At 37.3% G+C, this 18,159-nt stretch overlaps 1 protein-coding gene across 4 annotated transcripts in view; it reads left to right on the top strand.

Moving 5' to 3' along the window:
• COMMD10 (COMM domain containing 10) overlaps positions 1-18,159 on the top strand; it is a 204,428-nt gene that overhangs the window by 47,846 nt on the left and 138,423 nt on the right. For 2 of the 4 annotated variants that reach the window (XM_059175811.1, XM_059175808.1), the window contains one exon: positions 12,124-12,228. The exons of the other annotated variants lie outside the window; for them this stretch is intronic. In XM_059175811.1, coding sequence (XP_059031794.1) covers positions 12,124-12,228 — 105 coding nt within the window. The remainder of the gene's footprint in view (positions 1-12,123; positions 12,229-18,159) is intronic. 4 annotated transcript variants of the gene reach the window in all.

Genomic DNA, 18,159 nt, shown 5'->3' with positions numbered 1-18,159 from the left:
ACTGGTCTCGTTTCTCTTGGAACATTCTTGTCTCAAGGCTTTCCTGTTTTGCTACTAATTTTATCATGAAAACTGGGTGATTGTAGCTTTTCCTACAGTATTTTGATATATATTCTTCTTGTTTGCAGTTAATTGTCTTAGTGTTTCTCTGCTGTATTTAGCAAAGTAAGATTATTTTTCTGTTCTGAGATACCTCAAAATGAAGGTTTTTTTTTTTTTTTTTTTTTCATTAGAGGGCAGTAGAGCTCTTTGCTTACCTAACCTCTGGCATTTACAGTGTTATTTGAAATAACATTCAAAATAATGTGTGAAGTCAGTAGTTGTGGGAAATGCTAAGTGTTCACATTTCTAATCTGTATATAACAATAGAGTTCTCTTGTTTCCATCAACAAAATTAATGCCTATTAATCAGATATGTACAGAACAAATAAATGAAATCATTATGACTTCATTGTTTGTTAATTTTTTATGATTATTTGCCAAAATGCAATTTATTAAAAAGCCTTCAACAGTATTGACATTTTTGTTACATTCTGTCACTTGAATTAATTTCTTTATGAGAAAAGAGAACCAAATAATTCCCTAATGGCTCTAATAAGTTTTATAGTGTAACTAGTTCCAGGCTAATTATAGACAGTTGGAGTTTCTTTATTTATAGAGAATAGCAATTTTATACTTAAGAAACATTGATAATTGTGAATATTCCAAACACTTTAACTTTGAATATTTTAAAAACACTGAAATATTTAAATTTTGCTATTAAGTGTGCATTATTGCATTTTACCCAGTAACTTTGCAATTACATCATATTTTGTTAGTACAGTGGTTCTGAATTTTTTTGGTACATCTTTTAAGAAAGAATCTTTGTGTTTCATTCTTTTCTCCTTTTGAAACAACTGGGATGAAAATCACCTTGAAAGGGAACTGTCATTTATTTACCTTAATGTTAAGTTGGATTATGTTTAGGTTGCACGTGGTACTTTATGGATGGGTAATTATGATTGCAGCTGAGTTTAGGATTTTCAGTACCAGTTTTTTGAGTTAGAGACCTTTATTCTTATCTCCAGAATGGATGGCAAATTCTATTTAGAATGAAGAAAAAGGAGGGAAAACCCTGTTTTAGTGCTTACCCTCTGCTAGGCATGATCTCTCCTCCATTAAACTACATCTTTGAGGTGTGAATTCTTATTACTATCAGTATTTTATAAAAAGGCTGAGAAATGGAAACAAATATGCCTTAAATTATTCCCTCAGGTTGTACAACTGAAAAACAGTAGAACTAGGATTTAAAACCAGACAATTTTACTTCAGAGCCCTGTGCTTTATTCATTGCTAAGATACTATATCTTTTTGCTTAATAATTTAGTAGTTGGTCCTGTGAGAAGTATATATGTTTGAGGGTGCTGAAAGCTGTTCCTTTTTAAAAAATTAATTAATTTACTTGAGAGAGAGAGAGAAAAGGAGGGGCAGAGAGAGCGGAAGAGAGAGAAAAGGGGGGGGCAGAGGAAGAGGGATAGGGAGAGACAATCCCAGGCAGACTCTGTGCTGAGCATGGAGCCCAGCTGGAGGCTCGATACTAGGACCCTGATACCACGACCTGAGTGGAAACCTGGAGTCAGACCCTTAACCTGCCATGCCACGCAGGCGCCCTGAAAGAAAGACAAGGCAAAGAATGTCTTATCGTTGTTGGTTGTTGTTCTCCATAAAGTGATAGGTATGCGTATTCTAAATTTCCGTTTCTGTTTCTTTGTTTAAGTTGAAGTAATTTTACACTTTAAGTGAATGAGAGATACTACTACACACTTTCACACAGTAAGTAAAGTTGCGTGTTTGTATGTTACCTCCGTTCAGCAGAGGCTCCATTTATCAGCACTCTTCACTCTCACAGCTGCGTGGCATCATTGGTGTTGGCACCTCATGAACAAGGAAGTAGGCCATGTCATTGAAAAGAAAACATCCTTAGATCTGTTTATGACAGATATCTTAGAAGAAGATATGTATATTGTTCAAATTATGGACTCTTGTAGTAGAAATTTAAAGTAGTTTGATTTCCTTTAAAGTGATGTTTGTACTGACTGATTTTGAAGGACCTTCAAATTTCTCTGAGCTACTCTAATAAGCAGGTCTGAATTTTACAACTATTGTACTTTCTACAAATCTAATCTACACAGTGAATACATTTCAGCGTGTTCCCTTGATAATTTTTGTTTATTTTTCTCTTGTATCATAGCTGTATTTTTATAATGGACATTTTTGGAAAATACAGGGGGAAAAGTGGATTAAAACAAGGTATAGTTCTAATACCCACAACATTTGTTTGGTTTTGCTCTAGGACCTTCCAGTTTTTGTTTTGTTTTCCTATGGAACTCTTAACTTCTGAGTGGTTTTTTAAAAAATAGTGAATACATTTGGTTGAAGCACAGAAATTGAGGTTTTACTATTATTGTTCAGTACTCGGTATGGTTATGAGAAGATAATCTCATTTGTTGGAATTTTTTCCCATTTTGATAAGAAGCAGTTTTTACCTTTTCTATGACATGCTCTCTGTGATCTGAAGAAACAGTCTATAAAGTCTTGGGCTTTTTACTCACTGATTTTGATGAGCAGTTTTATAAAATGAGCTTTGCCTCTGGCAGTTCCATATCAAGATACTAATTCTCATTTGTACAATATGGGATGTTATTTAGGGTTCCAAAAATTTTGAAGACATGTCAGTGGTTTTTCTTCTCTAATCAAATGATTGATAAATATTGATTGTCTTTCTTTTTAAAAAATTATGGATTTTCTTAATTACTGAAGTTATGTATGTTTATTATAGAAAAGTTGAAAATTCCAGAGATATAAAGAGAATCTCATAGATTGACCCCCAGGACGTAGCCAGTCTATTCGATCTCTTTTATTTTGGTGTTTATTCTCCAAATACTTTATTTTGAGAGTGGAATCATATGAATTCTTTGATTTTATGTATAACTGCTTTTTTCACAAATCATGCAAAACCTCTTCCACATCGCTTCAAACTTACCATATATGTATTTTAAATGACTCTGTCATGCTTTGGCTATGACATACTATGATTTTGTGACAGTTGCTTTATTGTCAGATAATGGGTTTGTTTCCAGTATTTTCCTATTGTGATAAACATCTTTGTGTATATTGAGTAGGTGCTTAACAAACATGTACTGAATGATCGACGAATGAATTAAATGAATGAAGGAAGCCTCCTTGGTATAAAAGGTTGTTCTCCAGGAGTATAATTAGTAGATGAAAGGTCATAACCTAAAAAAAGGTCCTTTTAGTTTCATAAATGGCTTTCCATAATTCTTTTGCAAACACACACAGAAACTCAAAGGTCGTATCCAAAGAATTTAAGAGCTTTTAGAGAAGAGTGTAACATTACCATCTTAAATACAGATTCTTTGATAACTAGTTAATTACTTTGGATAATTTTAGGGGACCAGTGAAAAGCTCAAGTACTTCTGTAATTTTAGAGAGCCCTCTATTTTATAATTTCTGTATTCCAGTAGTGTACAAATTAAAAAGCTTTCATTATACGTGTTTTATTTTATTATAGAACATGCAGAAGCAATTTGATCAAATACTCCGGCCGTTAGGGAAAATAGAATCAACCCTTATTTGTGAGATAATTGCCCAGATACTCTGGGAAGAAAGCCTGGTTCTTTGGAATCGAATTTATTTAAGTATCGCTAAAGCTTTGTGGCTCTAGTTTTCTGATTCTTAATTTTGTTTTGTGTCCTTTTTCATTGTAATCAATTTCTCAATGATAGTGCCCTTCAGGTGTTGTATTTTCTATATAAAAGCAATACAAAATGTTTTTCCTCAATTTAGTATATATATTTTTTTAGTTCTGTGTCAGTGGGACTTTCTAAAAGACTTTATGTATATAAGTACCTCAATGTGTTCTGATCATGTATGTAGAGCTCCTTGATATCATAGCGAACCCCCTTGTGTCTGAGAGTGAGTGTGTGTGTGTTAAACTTTCACATTTCAGGCTCCCTAATGGAAACTCTGCATTTATCCATGGTAAGACTTTATAAGCTAAAAAAAATATTGTTTTGGACACTATCTTTGATGGGTAAAGACAAGCAGAATATTGATACACAATTAGAGTGTGATAGAATTGAGTATTCATGTGGAGGAAGTGATAAAAGAGTCTTGGAGGAGAAAATCCTTTTTAAAAATACTCCAGAAAGTTCATACATTTGAGAATTAAAATACCACCTTTTTACTAACATTCTTTTGAAAAATGTTGTGGGATTCCAAAGTAGGGAAACAAATAATACCACCCTTGTTTGTCTTTCCTATCCTTGTAAGCTTTTTTTAACTTTTTATATCCAGAGGCAATTGATAATTATAGTATTTCACAGACCTAGTAGAACATATTTAGAAATACCTTTACATTTTGTTTAATGTATTTCTGTGGATTAGAAATGACAATAATGGAAACCTGTGGTTTAAGTATTTTGAAATAAAAGTGTTTATAATGAATTAGAAAGCTGAGCAAATAAAATGCAGTTTCATAAATTAAACAGTAACTTTAGGCAGTAAACTTAAGGCAGACACTTAACATCAAAACACTTTAAATAGCTCAAATTCCATTCAAGAAATATTTATTAAACATTGCCTGTGTAGGAAATACTAGACAAGGTATTACTGAGATGGAGAGTTTTATTTTTCATAATGGAGCTTCTGTTCTAGCAAGCCAGGAAATAGAAGTTTAGTGATTACTACAGAAGGAAATATATGGAGCTCTGGAAACTGACAGCAAGGAGTTACAGACTGTAACAAGTTGGGGAGTTACAAATGAGGAAAAAAGCACATGAAAAAGGATAGAGACTTACCTTTTAAGTGTATGGAGTATGACATAGCTCTGATATCCAGGTAGAGATGGTTGGCCATTGGGGCTTGGGAGAAATTATAGACTAGAAATTGAGATTTGGAAATCGTTAAGGTTTAGATTATAGTTTCAGTCATGAGACTGGAGGAGATCAATCACTTAGGGACAGAATATAGAAATTTATGAGCTCCTAAATTTAAAAGGCAAGTAGAGCTTATGACAGTGATTGGAAAGGAACAGCCAGAGACTGAAGGAAAAACATTTCTTGGAGAATGAATTATGTCACATGCCGCTAAGGGGTAGAAGAGAAATAAATAAATAAATAATCTCATCTCCCCCTCACAGCTATGAATTAGGTGCTAATATTTCCCCTAGTTTGCTCAGTGGTTAAATCTCAGTACCTAGGTTGGGTCCTAGAAACTGACAGAGTCAAGATTTGAATCCAGGTCCATCTCACTTAATAACCTGAACTTATAATTAGCTATTCTGTGGTAAAAAAAAAAAAAAAATGAATTTAGTGACATGGGGATTATTGGTGAGCACTGTCTGGGGCCAGGAGGAGATGTTTAAGTGGAAGGCAGTGTGGAATGCTGTTGAGGGATCAGGAATCAGATAAGTGAGTGACCAATTTGATTGGTTGGACTTCTCTGATAACTTTGACAATTGTAATCTCAGTTACATTTGAGAAGAAGTAGAAATCTGATTGGAGGGGCGCGTGGGTGGCTCAGTGGGTTAAAGCCTCTGCCTTCAGCTCAGGTTATGATCCCAGGGTCCTGGGATCGAGCCCCGCATTGGGCTCTCTGCTCAGCGGGGAGCCTACTTCCCCCTCTCTCTTTGCTTGCCTCTCTGCCTATTGGTGATTTCTGTCTGTCAAATAAATAAATAAAATCTTTAAAAAAAAAAAAAGAAATCTGATTGGATTAAATTGAGAGAATTGGGGATTAAATTGGGGACACCAAGTGTAAGACTCCATCTAAGTAACTCTTTCAAGAAGCACAGAGATAGGACAGTCCGTGTCGGGGGTGTGGATTTAGTGAGTGCTGAAGGGAGAGGAGGTTGGCATGTTGCAGATCCGTCAGGGGAGAAATGGATAATGTAGGATAGAGAGGGCTATAATTACCTGGAGAAAGTGAGAAGATCCAGAGCCAGATGGAAGGGTTGGACTGTGATGGGAGTGGGAACCTACCGTTTGTTGTAATAGGAAGTAAGGAAGAATGTGGGTGAGGTAGGTAGTTTTGGGTGTTAGAAGAAGAAGTTGTGTCTCTGATTGCTTCTGTTTTCTCCAGGCAGTCATTTGTTGGGAGAATGGGTAGGTCTAGGAGGCTTAAGAACAGAGTAGAAAGTATGAAAGAGTTTGTATACGGGGAAAATGAATGAACTAGTTATTTTAGTCTACTTTGCTGTGTTGGACAGTGCTGATTGCCCATTTGAGATTTGTGGCCATGGATTTAAAATGAGAACTGTTAGAAGGTTGCACATTTTTCTTGATCCATTTTTCGTTGCTTTGGTCTAGAGGTAGAGTAGATGGATAATTGGATTTAAGCAGGGTTTCATCTTTGCCTGTTGTTATCAGATGAGGGGGAGAAGGGAGAAAGGATGGCAGACACACACATACACATGTGAGTGGTTCTAAATGGGTCAGGTGGAAAGTGAGGCTATGATATGTGTTGGGGGTGGGGTGATGGAGGGGAACTGGCTGGAAACAGCTGGAATCCTGGACCATAGCCTCCCTAGAGTAGTTTGTGGTACAGAGGACTCCCAGAGGGACATATTAGTTCCAGGATCACTCGGGGCTTTTTTTCATTTGAATCTTCAGACTTCTATGGCTTGCTAGTGTATATTGTATCCTTTAAGAGGGAAAAGTAGATGAAAGTAAGACTTAATATCTGCTCTTGTCTTAACTTTTATCCTTGCATCCATTTGGAAACTGAAGTGGTCTAAATATATAAAGATTTGCTCTAGGTCGTAGGGTGGCTACTCCTTGATCTGTTGCTTTCCTGGTTGATGACATACCCAGCACCTGTAGGAAAATACTGGAGTCATTCATAACAAACCCTTTAGACCAATGATACTATAGCTAGAAATCAATTAAAATGTGAATGTTTTATATCTCAATTGAATTTATTGGTTTTTGAATATCTTTGGTGATATTCTGAATTGCTTTTCTAAATCTAGTATTTTAATTTTAGGATGGCATTATAAATTTTATTTTTATATTTTTCAAAGATTTTATTTATTTGTCAGAGAGAGGGCACAAGGAGGGGGAGAGTCAGGCAGATGGAGAAGCAGGAAAGAGGGAGAAGCAGGCCCCCTGCTGGGCAAGGAGCCCGATTTGGGGCTCAATCCCAGGACCCTGAGATCGTGACCTGAGCTGAAGGCAGACACTTAACCCACTGAGCAACCCAGGCACCTGGCATTATAAATTTTAGATTTAGGACACAGTAAAGATGGCCAGATTAGGTTTTCTCATAAGTAAATTACATTGTTGAATATTGAATTAGTCGTAATAATTTTGGCACAAAAAGGAGTTGACAAACACTTTTCTTTCCTGGCCTAGCTTTTTTTTTTTTTTTTTTTAAAGTTTTATTTATTTATTTGAAAGAGAGAGTGCAGGAGAGAGAGAGCAGGCATACAAGCTGGGGAAGAGGCAGAGGGAGAAGAGAAGCAGGCTCCCTGCTGAGTAAGGAGCTCGACGTGGGGCTCGATGCCAGGACCCTGAGATCGTGCCCTGAGCGGAAGGCAGATGCTTAACCAACTGAACCACCCTTCCTGGCCTAGTTTAAATGAGATTTTAGCACTTCTGGTGTGAGGTTGCCATATGAATGCTTAAATATATCTTTAATGGATTATGTAAATCGTGTTTCTTTCAATTTTTTTCTTTATATGAGAATCATTTAGAGGAAATTAAACATATAAGGAAGAGGAATCATTTTTATTATAGAAGATACTTCTCTCAGAGCAAATTATTGGGTACTTTTGACTGTTCTTGAGGTATTTGGGAAATAAAGGTTTTTCTAATATGTTCACATATAAAATCTCTTTATTTTTATTTTAATTTTTTTTAGCTTTTCAACTGTCTTTTATACTTATCGTCCAGCATTATGTAATCTTTAAATCTCATGTCTGTATATAAAGGGCTTTAAGGTTTTAATCATATCCTCAGATCTTGGGTTACCTGCCCTCTTACCTGGACACATGGCCATCCCTAGATGCTGTGTCGCTCTGAGTCTGTGGCAGGTTACTTGTTTGTATGTAGCAGCAACTCGGCGTCACCAGTTTTGTTTTCGGTCTGTCTTTGGATGACATGTTTGCGAGTCAGTCAGTGCATGGGGAGGAGTCATGTTAAGTCACCTTTATAACGGGAAATGAAATTCGTGAGCAGTGGGAACATGTCCTTACCCCGGCTTTTAGATGAACGAAGCAGTAGCGGTAGGAGCTGGAGAAGCAGAGTTATCCTCAGTAGTTTTTGTTAATTCATGAATTTCTCAAACAGAATTTGTTCCTTCCTTCCTCTCTTCCTCTCTTTCTCATATTCTCTTCCCCACCCCCCCCACCCCCACCCCCGCCTTCCTTTCTTCTTTATAGTGGAGGAGAACTGTAGTATCTTTCAGAGATAACCCATTTTATCTCAAGGAGTTCTAATCATCCATCTTAGCAGGGGAATTTTATCTAAACTTAAAATGTCGCCACCTCCTTAATAAGGGCAATGTAATAAACACTCCAAAATAACCCTTTTGTAATTCTCGGCAGTTAAACAGAGAGAGTTATTCAGGTACAACTTTATTTGTGGAATGAGTAAAGGCTCATGAGATTTTCCAGCAAAAAGAGATGTTAGATGGATTTGGCAATGGAATGTTAGATATGACATCAGAAATGCAAATGGCACAGAAAGAAGATAAATTGGACTCATCATAACTGGAAACTTTTGTGCATCAAGAATGTTATGAAGAAAATGAAAAGATAACCTAAAGAATGGGAGAAAATATTTGCACATCATATATCTGCTAAGGGATTTGTATCTAAAGTATTTGAAGAACTCCTGCAACTCAACAACAAAAAGACAACTCAAATAAAAATGGGTGAAGGACTGATAGACATTTCTCCAGAGAAATGTACAGCTCCAGAGAAGCTGTACAAATGGCCGCCAAGCTCATGAAAAGATACTCCGCATCATTAGTCATTAGGGAAATGCAAATCCAAACTCTACTCACTGGGCTGGCTATAATTACAAAGAGAAAAGGAAGGAAGGAGGACAAAGGAAGAACATAGGTGGGAGTTAGAATGGGGAGATGTTAGGACCACTGTGATTACTGATGGGGTTGAGCCACTGTGGGAAATATTTTGTTAGTTCCTCAGAAATTCAAACACAGAGTCATCATATGACTCCACAACTCCAGTCATAGATATATACCTGTAAGGACTCAAGTAAGTACACATGTGTATGTGCAGGTTGATAGCAGTACTAGTCACCATAGCCTAAAGGTCCCAAATGTCCATCAGCGGATGAATGGATAAACAGTGTGTGGTTTATACATACATTGGAATATTAATGAGCCGTAAGAAGGAATGAGGTACTGATACCTGCTACAGTGTAGATAAACCTCAAAGACTTTTGCTTACTAAAAGAAACCAGACACAACAGGTCACATAAGTGATCCGATTTATATAAAATATCCAGATTAGGCAAAGCCATAGAAACAGCAAGCAGATAGCAGTTGCCAGTGCCTGGGGGCAGGGAAAATGGAGGAGTGACACCTTAAAGGTTTTGAGTTTGTTTTTGGGGTGATGATATCTTCTGGAATCAGATAGTGGTAATGGTCGCACAATTCCATGAATGCATTAGGAGCCACCAAATTGTATTAAAACCCTAAATTTGAGAGAGAGATCAAGAGAATAAGGGAAACCAACTTTAGGAATATATATTTTTTAAAGAATAATTTATTTATTTGAGACAGAGCAAGAGAGCTGGGGGAGAGAGAGAGGGTCTCAAATAGACTCTCCACTGAGCCCAATGGGGGGCCTTGATCTCCTGACCCTGAGATCATGACCTGAGTCAAAATTAGTAGTTGGACGCTTAGCCAACTGAGCCACTCAGGTGCCCCCTGACAGTGGGAATATTTCAACCTTCTGCATTTATTGATGAAAAAACTCAGGCCCAGTGAGGTTAAATGATAGTTCAGTAGATTATTGGCACAGCCAGATGAGACCCTAGTCTGACATAGGAGAGGGGACATGGATCGAAAGGGACAAAACTGAATTTAAATTCTTGGAATAGGGGCAAGAATCTGAATCTTTCTGCAACAGACTTCCAAATTTGAAAATGTGGCTGGTAATACAGATCAAAATTTTTGAAGAATTGAGATAACATCAGCGAAATGCCCGTTCCAGTGAGCCTCACATAGTAGGTACTTAATATTAATTGAATTTGAATTTGCATTGATATGGTTTAACCTTGTGTTAGGAACATAAGTAATTCTGGAAAATATTTTGAGGAATATATTATCTTGGAAAATAGTTGAGTACTGGGGTGATAACTTGTATAATAGTTTGTTCTTTTATTTTTTTAAATTAACATATAATGTATGATTTGCTTCACGGGTACAGGTCTGTGAATCTTCAGTCCTGTACGATTCCCAGCGCTTACCATAGCACATACCCTCCCCAGTATCTATCACCCAGCCACCCCATCCCTCCCAACACCCCATTCCTCCCCACCGCCTCCCCGCAGCAAGGCTCAGTTTGTTTCCTGAGATTAGAGTCTCTTATGGTTTGTCTCCCTCTCTGGTTTCATCTGGTTTCATTTCATATTGTTCAGTATTACCATATTCTAGTTTGTAACCATTGAGATTGAATTGTCTGTAGCCATCTTTTTTAACAAACCACTGCTCCTTTTCTCTTAATTAGTAGAAAGGATTCTCAAATGAATATAGAGGAAGAATACTGCTTCTGTAATTGCTAATATTGCCTTGTAGGCGACTTGAACTCCCTGTGGGATTTTTTTTTTTTCCTCCCACAGTGACCTTTCATAGAGTATGTGCTCTGAAAGAACAAGTCCACAGGGGTAGCATGGCAATCTGCCAATTATCAGTGTAATTTTCTGTGATGTTAAATCATCTTTGCATTTATTTGACCATTCTCAGTGACATTATTTTGTGTTTACTTAGTAGCTTTCAACTACAGGGCTCAAAATTCTTTGCAAATACTGAGCCTCAAAACACTCCTTTGAGGTGGCATACTGTAATTATCCTTATGGATAAGAGAGGAGGAGGATGGTATCCTTTAACTGTTAATGCTGTAATAAGAGAAGAAATCATCTGCAAAAGATAGGCTGCTAGTTATAGGATGGTTTTGTCTTAAAATGAGAAACTAGAAGTTTTTCTGCCTTATTAGATGATGCTCATGATTTTCATTCCCATTTTTATTTGGCCATTTTTTCCTACTTTTCAACTGGTTGTAAGGTGTACTGACTCCTTTTGTTTCTAAAGTACAGGAAAATAAGAAAATCGTAAGCATGTATCCAAAGTAGTTTTATCCAACTATGTAAATTTATCCAGCCTTTTTGCTCTAGACAGATGAGTAGAATAATTTACATATTTCCTTTTTTAAAAGATTTTATTTATTTATTCATTTGTGAGAGAGAGAGCAGGGGAGGTGCAGAAGGTCAGGGAGAGAGAATCTCAAGCAGACTCCTTGCTAGGCACAGAGTCCCAGATGGGGCTCCATCTCCTGATGCAGATATCAGCAAGAGTCAGACGCCCACTGACTGAGTCAACCAGGCAGGTGCCCCTATACGTTTCTTAGCTTTGAGAGCGAGTACTATGTAGTCAGTTATAATAGTCACTATGTAGTCACATAATAGTCACATCCTCAGTTATTTTTGGTTGGCATGGAAGTGACCATTTAATAATATTGCTGCCATGTAAGTGTATTCATGCTTCTTTTTGGTGATGTGTTTTAAGAGCAAAGTACTACCTAATCCTGTATCTTTTGGCTCTTTCTTGGTCTTTGGAGATGGGGAGATATCCTACAGGTTAAGATACAGAACAAACTTAAAAATACAGTTTAAAATGGGGCCTTCTTAATAGTAATTCCTAAAAAAATACACAACATGACTCACAAACAAATTTAGTTTGTGTTAAGAAGCAAACCCCTAAGTTGCCTTATGTAGGTTTAATGTGGGTCAGGGCCCATTTGGAGGCTGAAGTGACATCTTAGCTGAGCTGCATAGTTGTTGCTTCTGCAATTGTCTTTTGTTGAATTCCCATCAGCCTGGGTTGGGGGAGCTGATCAGAACCCAGTCTCAGTATCTGCAGCGCACAGACCAGGAACGGCTACACCGACCCTACCGTGTTCCGCCAATCAAGAAGATGATGGTAATTGATACCGTTTATTGACCACTTAATATATGCCAGCTATAATTCTTTGTGCTTTTTTGCTTTGTCTTGTTGGACCCTTGAAGTTAATAAACAGTAGAGTCACTTTTTATTATTTGCCCAGGGGGACTGAAAATAATTTACAATTTAATAAAGTAGCCACCGTGCTTCCCCAGTGATTACTTTGCCACCTGTCTTTAGTGAGGCCCATGGCGAATGCCTCTTCTCACAATCTTTATGGTTTTATCGTGCTCTTAAACATTTTGTTTGGAAAGCCATGAAAATCTCCTGAGGGTACGTGATTTATTTCCATTTGCCAAGTGTGCAGAGTGAGAGAATGACCTTGATAGAGATCAGACTGAGAGTTGGTCCTGTTCTTCTCTGGCAGGGCTGTCTGGGTGATAAAGTACATGTAGTACCAGAGAATCAGAGAATTTCTGGTAGGAAAACAGTCTGTACTGAATTTTTCTAGAGCACAGCTCCTCCGCTGAAGTGCAAGTAGCTAACAGGTCAGCTGAGATACCGACTGTGCCCGTAGGGCCCTGGGCAGCAAGGCTGTGTCCACGGGGAGCTGGTCGTCCTGGCCAGTCACCCAGCCTCAAGCTGAATTGCTGGCTCGCCACACTGTAAAGTGCGAACATACCATTTTTTTTGGTCCATGCCAGGATGGTAGCCAGTCTCCGGAAAAATAATTCCGCTCCAAAGTGGAAAAGAAGTAGAAATTGTACTTTTTTTTTTTTTTTTTAAACCTAATTCTCTCTCACCTATTACTTAGTTCCCCAGGGGAGGGAGTGTGTTGGATTTAGACCTTGAAACTTGTATTTAGTCGCTCATTATTGTGATCTCAGAAGTTAGCAGTATGACTTGCGTACAAGTAGAAGCATTTCCTGACTGGTATGTGTCCTCACTGATTGTGTGGATTAACAGAGGGCAAACTTGATCTGTTTTCAGAGGGTGCTTGTTTTTGCCTCCGTTATTCTTTTGGGGGAAGTTTGGGATACTAGTCATTTTAGGTAATTTTTGAAGCTCTGGTGCAAAAATTCTTTGACACAGTAAGACTTTTCTTTATGACTCATAAATGTATGTTTATCATTGATTAACATACATTAAGTGGTTCATATGGCAAGTTGACCCGAATCAACTTCAGAGTGGATTCAGAGACCACCGGTATGAGTCCTGCAGTCTCATTTCTGCCAGCCTCTCCCACAAAACTTCTTAGTCTTCTTTTTGCACATTAATGTTAAAAAGAAAGACGGCCACTTTTTTTTTTTTCTCTCATGTACAATGGTACCTCATCTTAGGGAGACGCAGGTTTTAGAGTCCAACGCCTTGCAGGTGCTGATGATCTCATAGAGACCAGACTATTCTCAGGCAGAGGGAGTCCCTTAGGAATGCACCACATGGGATCCCAGCATCACATTCCTGAGTAAGTCCTGTCACCTGTGTTACTGGCCTTCAGGACTTAGTTAAACAGTCTGCCAGTTCTTCAGTTGAACATGGAGGGTTCACGTATGTGTTTTAGCTCTTGAACCACTGTCAGCCCACAGGGGCCCTCAGCACGCATTGACTGAAGTACTAACGATGGACTTTTTCCACCTCACGCCGGGACTTACATTCATTCAGGGGAATGGTGGGCCTAATTGCCCCCATGTTTCAGTTCTCTATTTGCAAAGTGTAGAGTTGAAGTCATGTAAGTGAATCACAATATTGAATTCACATAAATTTGCTATCATGTCACTTCCTTGTATTACCTGATGACTTGTGCTGTATGCGCTTTGTCTCTCAGATGTGTTTCACGTATTTATGGCTTCACAGTCTTCGGGCTCCTATTTCTTAGAATTTAAAAGTACTGCTGTGTTCATTAAGAAAGTCTCCTGCCTATTACCAACCTCCTACTGATTTATAGGATTAGAGCCTGTTAGGAGAGAGAAAGGTTTCTTAAATAGAACCTCACTGGTATTCTGTTATTTTTTTTTTAGCTGAATATATTCCTAGGGAATGTTGCAGGTAAACAACAAAGGGAAGGGGTAAGATTGTGAAGGTGTAAGCTGCTAATTTTTAAATTGACAGGGAGGAGTGAGTATATTGACCTAATAGCTACCAGTTTAAAGAATACAAATTCTTTTTTTTTTTTTTTTTTTTTTTTGGTTTTTCTATTTGTAATTTCTTTTTTTTTTTTTTTTTTTATTTTTTATTTTTTATAAACATATATTTTTTATATACATATATTTTTATCCCCAGGTCTGTGAATCACCAGGTTTACACACTTCACAGCACTCACCAAATCACATACCCTCCCCAATGTCCATAATCCCACCCCCTTCTCCCCAACCCCCTCCCCCCGGCAACCCTCAGTTTGTTTTGTGAGATTAAGAGTCACTTATGGTTTGTCTCCCTCCCAATCCCATCTTGTTTCATTTAAGAATACAAATTCTAAAACGATTCTGTTTCCCTCCAGATATATTGAGCTAGGTTCTGTTGCTAGCAGCCAAATAATTTTAATTGGATTTAGATTCGGATATGACTGTCTCCCATGGCTTCCACTCTTGGAGCCTCAACTTATGCCACTTTGTACAGTAGGGGTTTGCCTTAATTTATATTAGCAACATTAATCACCTGGGGTTTTTTTTTTCTTCATTCTAGGCCATTAAAACATACCACATTCATTAGTGTAAGAAGAATTCTGCAAGTCAGTTATCCTCACAAATTAGGATCTGAAAATTTTGAAAACAGCTGTTAGGTTTAATTTACTGTATTTTAAGTGGTCTGGTTGAAGATTACTATTTGTGGTTGTTTTTTCTTTTGTTTTGTTTTCCCATGTCAGTATCCTTGCAGACTTTGTTCCCACCTAGGTGTGTGTCCTGGGACAAAGCATTTCACTTCCTTGATCTTGAGGCTTTCCTGCCCAAACTAAAGGGCTTGCATGAAATGGTTTCTCCCATCCAGCTCATGAATAACTCCATACATATTAGATTTGACAGACAATGCAGAGTAAGGCGAACTGAAGGTGGCATTGATATGCAGTGAAAACAACTCAGGTTTCAGAATCACACTATTTGCCTCTCAGGAAGGAAGTAGCTGAAGGATCTCCAGCATGTGACTTATCTCTTGGAGGCTCAAATTCTAATCTGAAAATTTGGACAATAATAGCTACCTAACAAGGTTTGTCCGGGAATTAAATATGATATGAAATGTAAAAGTGTCTATTACAGTACAGTTTAGTTCAGGGGTGTCTTTATCCTTTAAAGATAAGGTTAAGACAGGAAAATTGAAATGTCCTGCTCTTTACAAGGCCATTACTGAGTTCTGCCAAAAGTGGAACTAGCCTGTGCAAGTAGATAATTCTTTGAATTTGCAAATATCCTCTAATATCTTTAGGATAGATTGCTATTTGACAGCATTTGGAAGAAAATACTTAAGAGACGTCTAGGTCTGTCACAAGACCTTACTGAACTTTTTTCTTTGGTGCTAGTAGCCTTCTTTTCTTTTTCCTGGTGCCTTTGAACTTAAGTCAGAAATGAACACTAGGTAAACACTCATGCAAAAGGCAGGATCCAGTTCAGTTCCTTTTTGAATGACTCTGGACTAATCACTTAACAGCTCCTTACATCTCTAGAGATAATGTCAAATTTAGGACTACTAAAATATACACAATATTGTGACTATGTAAAGGAAATTTGTTATATATTTAGAAATAAAAGGTCAAAGAATATGTACCATCAGAACATTTTGGAGGAAATGGCTCACTCACACAGGCAGATAGTATAGCCGATAAATTTGCCAGCATTTTCGGTTAGTGCCTCATTTGGTAGGCAATCTTAATGTCTTTTGAATTTGTGGCTATAATAGTTGGTATCTTCTAAAAATTTCTGGATATTTCATTATAATCTAGCATGCGTGTAGCCTTAAGCTGACTGTATTGGGTAATTATCAAGTATTTTATATACTGATTTGTTAAATACATTATTAATAGATTAGTTATAGTTGTGGTGTTCGAATTTATGCTTTGTTTTGTTATCTTCTGTTAGGATTACAAAATCTTTTATCACTAGTGTTGGGGTAATCATTTGGGCTTATCGTGTTACTTGTGTAACTTTTATGTAGAATAAGTCAGTAAGATTCAACAATGGAAAAATTTAAAAAGCTGTATGCTTAAGAGAAAGCTTATCCTTATGTTTACAATAAATGAGAGAATAGTACTTTGAATGTTTGATGAATGCAGGACTTTGGCAAGAGTTACTGAGTATACCTGCTCAGTTTTAAGTTAAAAGAAGTTAGAAGTAGATTAGAGTATAAATTATTATGGAAAAATGTATAAAAGATAAAAGGAAGATTCTAGACATTCTAATTTCACATTTGTAATGAAGTTATGAAAAGTTAAATGAAATCTTTTCAAATTTTGAATTTCTAACCAGGAAAAAGTTGTTTTCTATGAATACTTCTTTTTAAAAAAAGCCACTGACTTGGTTCTTAAATATTTAGACTAAGTCCTATATAAGTTTTATCTGAAATGGTTGTAGAAGCATGCAGAATTAATGATTGTAATATAAAATCAGCATGGTGTTTGGATCTTCTAAAGCTGGTTCATGAAATTTGCTGAGTGCAATTTTACCCAAATGTATGTGACCCTGAGAATTTTTTCCCTTTTTTTTAAATATTTTTAAAAAGATTTTATTTTTATCTATTTGATAGAGAGAAAGATCACAGGTAGGCAGAGAGGCAGGCAGAGAGAGAGGGGGAAGCAGGCTCCCTGCTGAGCAGAGAGCCCGACACGGGGCTTGATCCCAGGACCCTGAGATCATGACCTGAGCCGAAAGCAGAGGCTTAACCCACTGAGCCACCCAGGTGTCCCCCTTTCTTTTAAAAATTTTTTACTCTAATGCCAGTTAGTCACTGACATTGTTAGATTAGTTTCAGTTTATAATACAGTAATTCAACACTTTTATATATCATCACCCTGTGCTGATAATGATAAGTGCAGTGCACTCCTTAATCCCCAAGAATTTTTTTTTTTAAGATTTTATTTATTTATTTGATAGAGACACAGTGAGAGAGGGAACACAGGCAGGGAATGGGGGAGAGAGAAGCAGGCTTCCAGCTGAGCCCATGTGGGGCTCGATCCCAAGATCTTGGGATCATGACCTGAGCTGAAAGCAGAGGCTTTACCAGGCGCCCCAATTTGAAGCTTATTTAAAGTTACTTAAGATTGGCACTTCGTTATGAGAAATTATTTCACCTGGCATTTCCCTCAATTGAAAATGACATAAGTAGGGGTGCCTGAGTGGCTCAGTTGCTTAAGCATCTGCCTTTGGCTCAGGTCATGATCCTGGGGTCCTGGGATCGAGCCCCGCATTGAACTCCCTGCTAAGTGGGGACCCTGCTTCTCCCTCTCCCTCTGCTGTTTCCCCTGTTGTGCTCTCTCTCCCAAGTAAATAAATAAAATTTAAATTAAGTTAAAAACCGTAAGCAAAGAAGATTTTAAAAATACTATTGGTGAGTTTTCTTTCATTAAAGCCAAGAAAGTAAAGTTGTAACAAATTCGTTATTGATATAAAATATTTAAACTTAAAATGTTACGAGTTTCAGTTTTTCAATTAATGTTATGGAAAAATATTAACCATTTAAAATATGCATTCAGGTATGTGCATGGCACACAGAATTTTTTGCCCCAGATTCCAAGTAAAGTAAAGTACTCCTAAGTACTTTAAGAGTAGTATACTATTGCTTCCCCACTCCTGGCCTTTTGCTGTTGTTGTCATACATTTTTTTTACATATGTCATAAAGCTCACACTATATGATTTTTGTTTTAACAGATAATTACCTTTTAAAAATTTTCATTTAAAATCCCAAGTCAGTTGACTCAAGACAGGGAGATTATTGGGGGGTACCCAACCCACTCAGGTATGCTGTTTAAAATGTGCAAGTTTTCT

Source organism: Mustela lutreola, chromosome 5 (genome assembly GCF_030435805.1).
Source record: "Mustela lutreola isolate mMusLut2 chromosome 5, mMusLut2.pri, whole genome shotgun sequence".
NCBI lineage: Eukaryota > Metazoa > Chordata > Mammalia > Carnivora > Mustelidae > Mustela > Mustela lutreola.
This window is presented reverse-complemented; position numbering and strand designations above follow the sequence as displayed.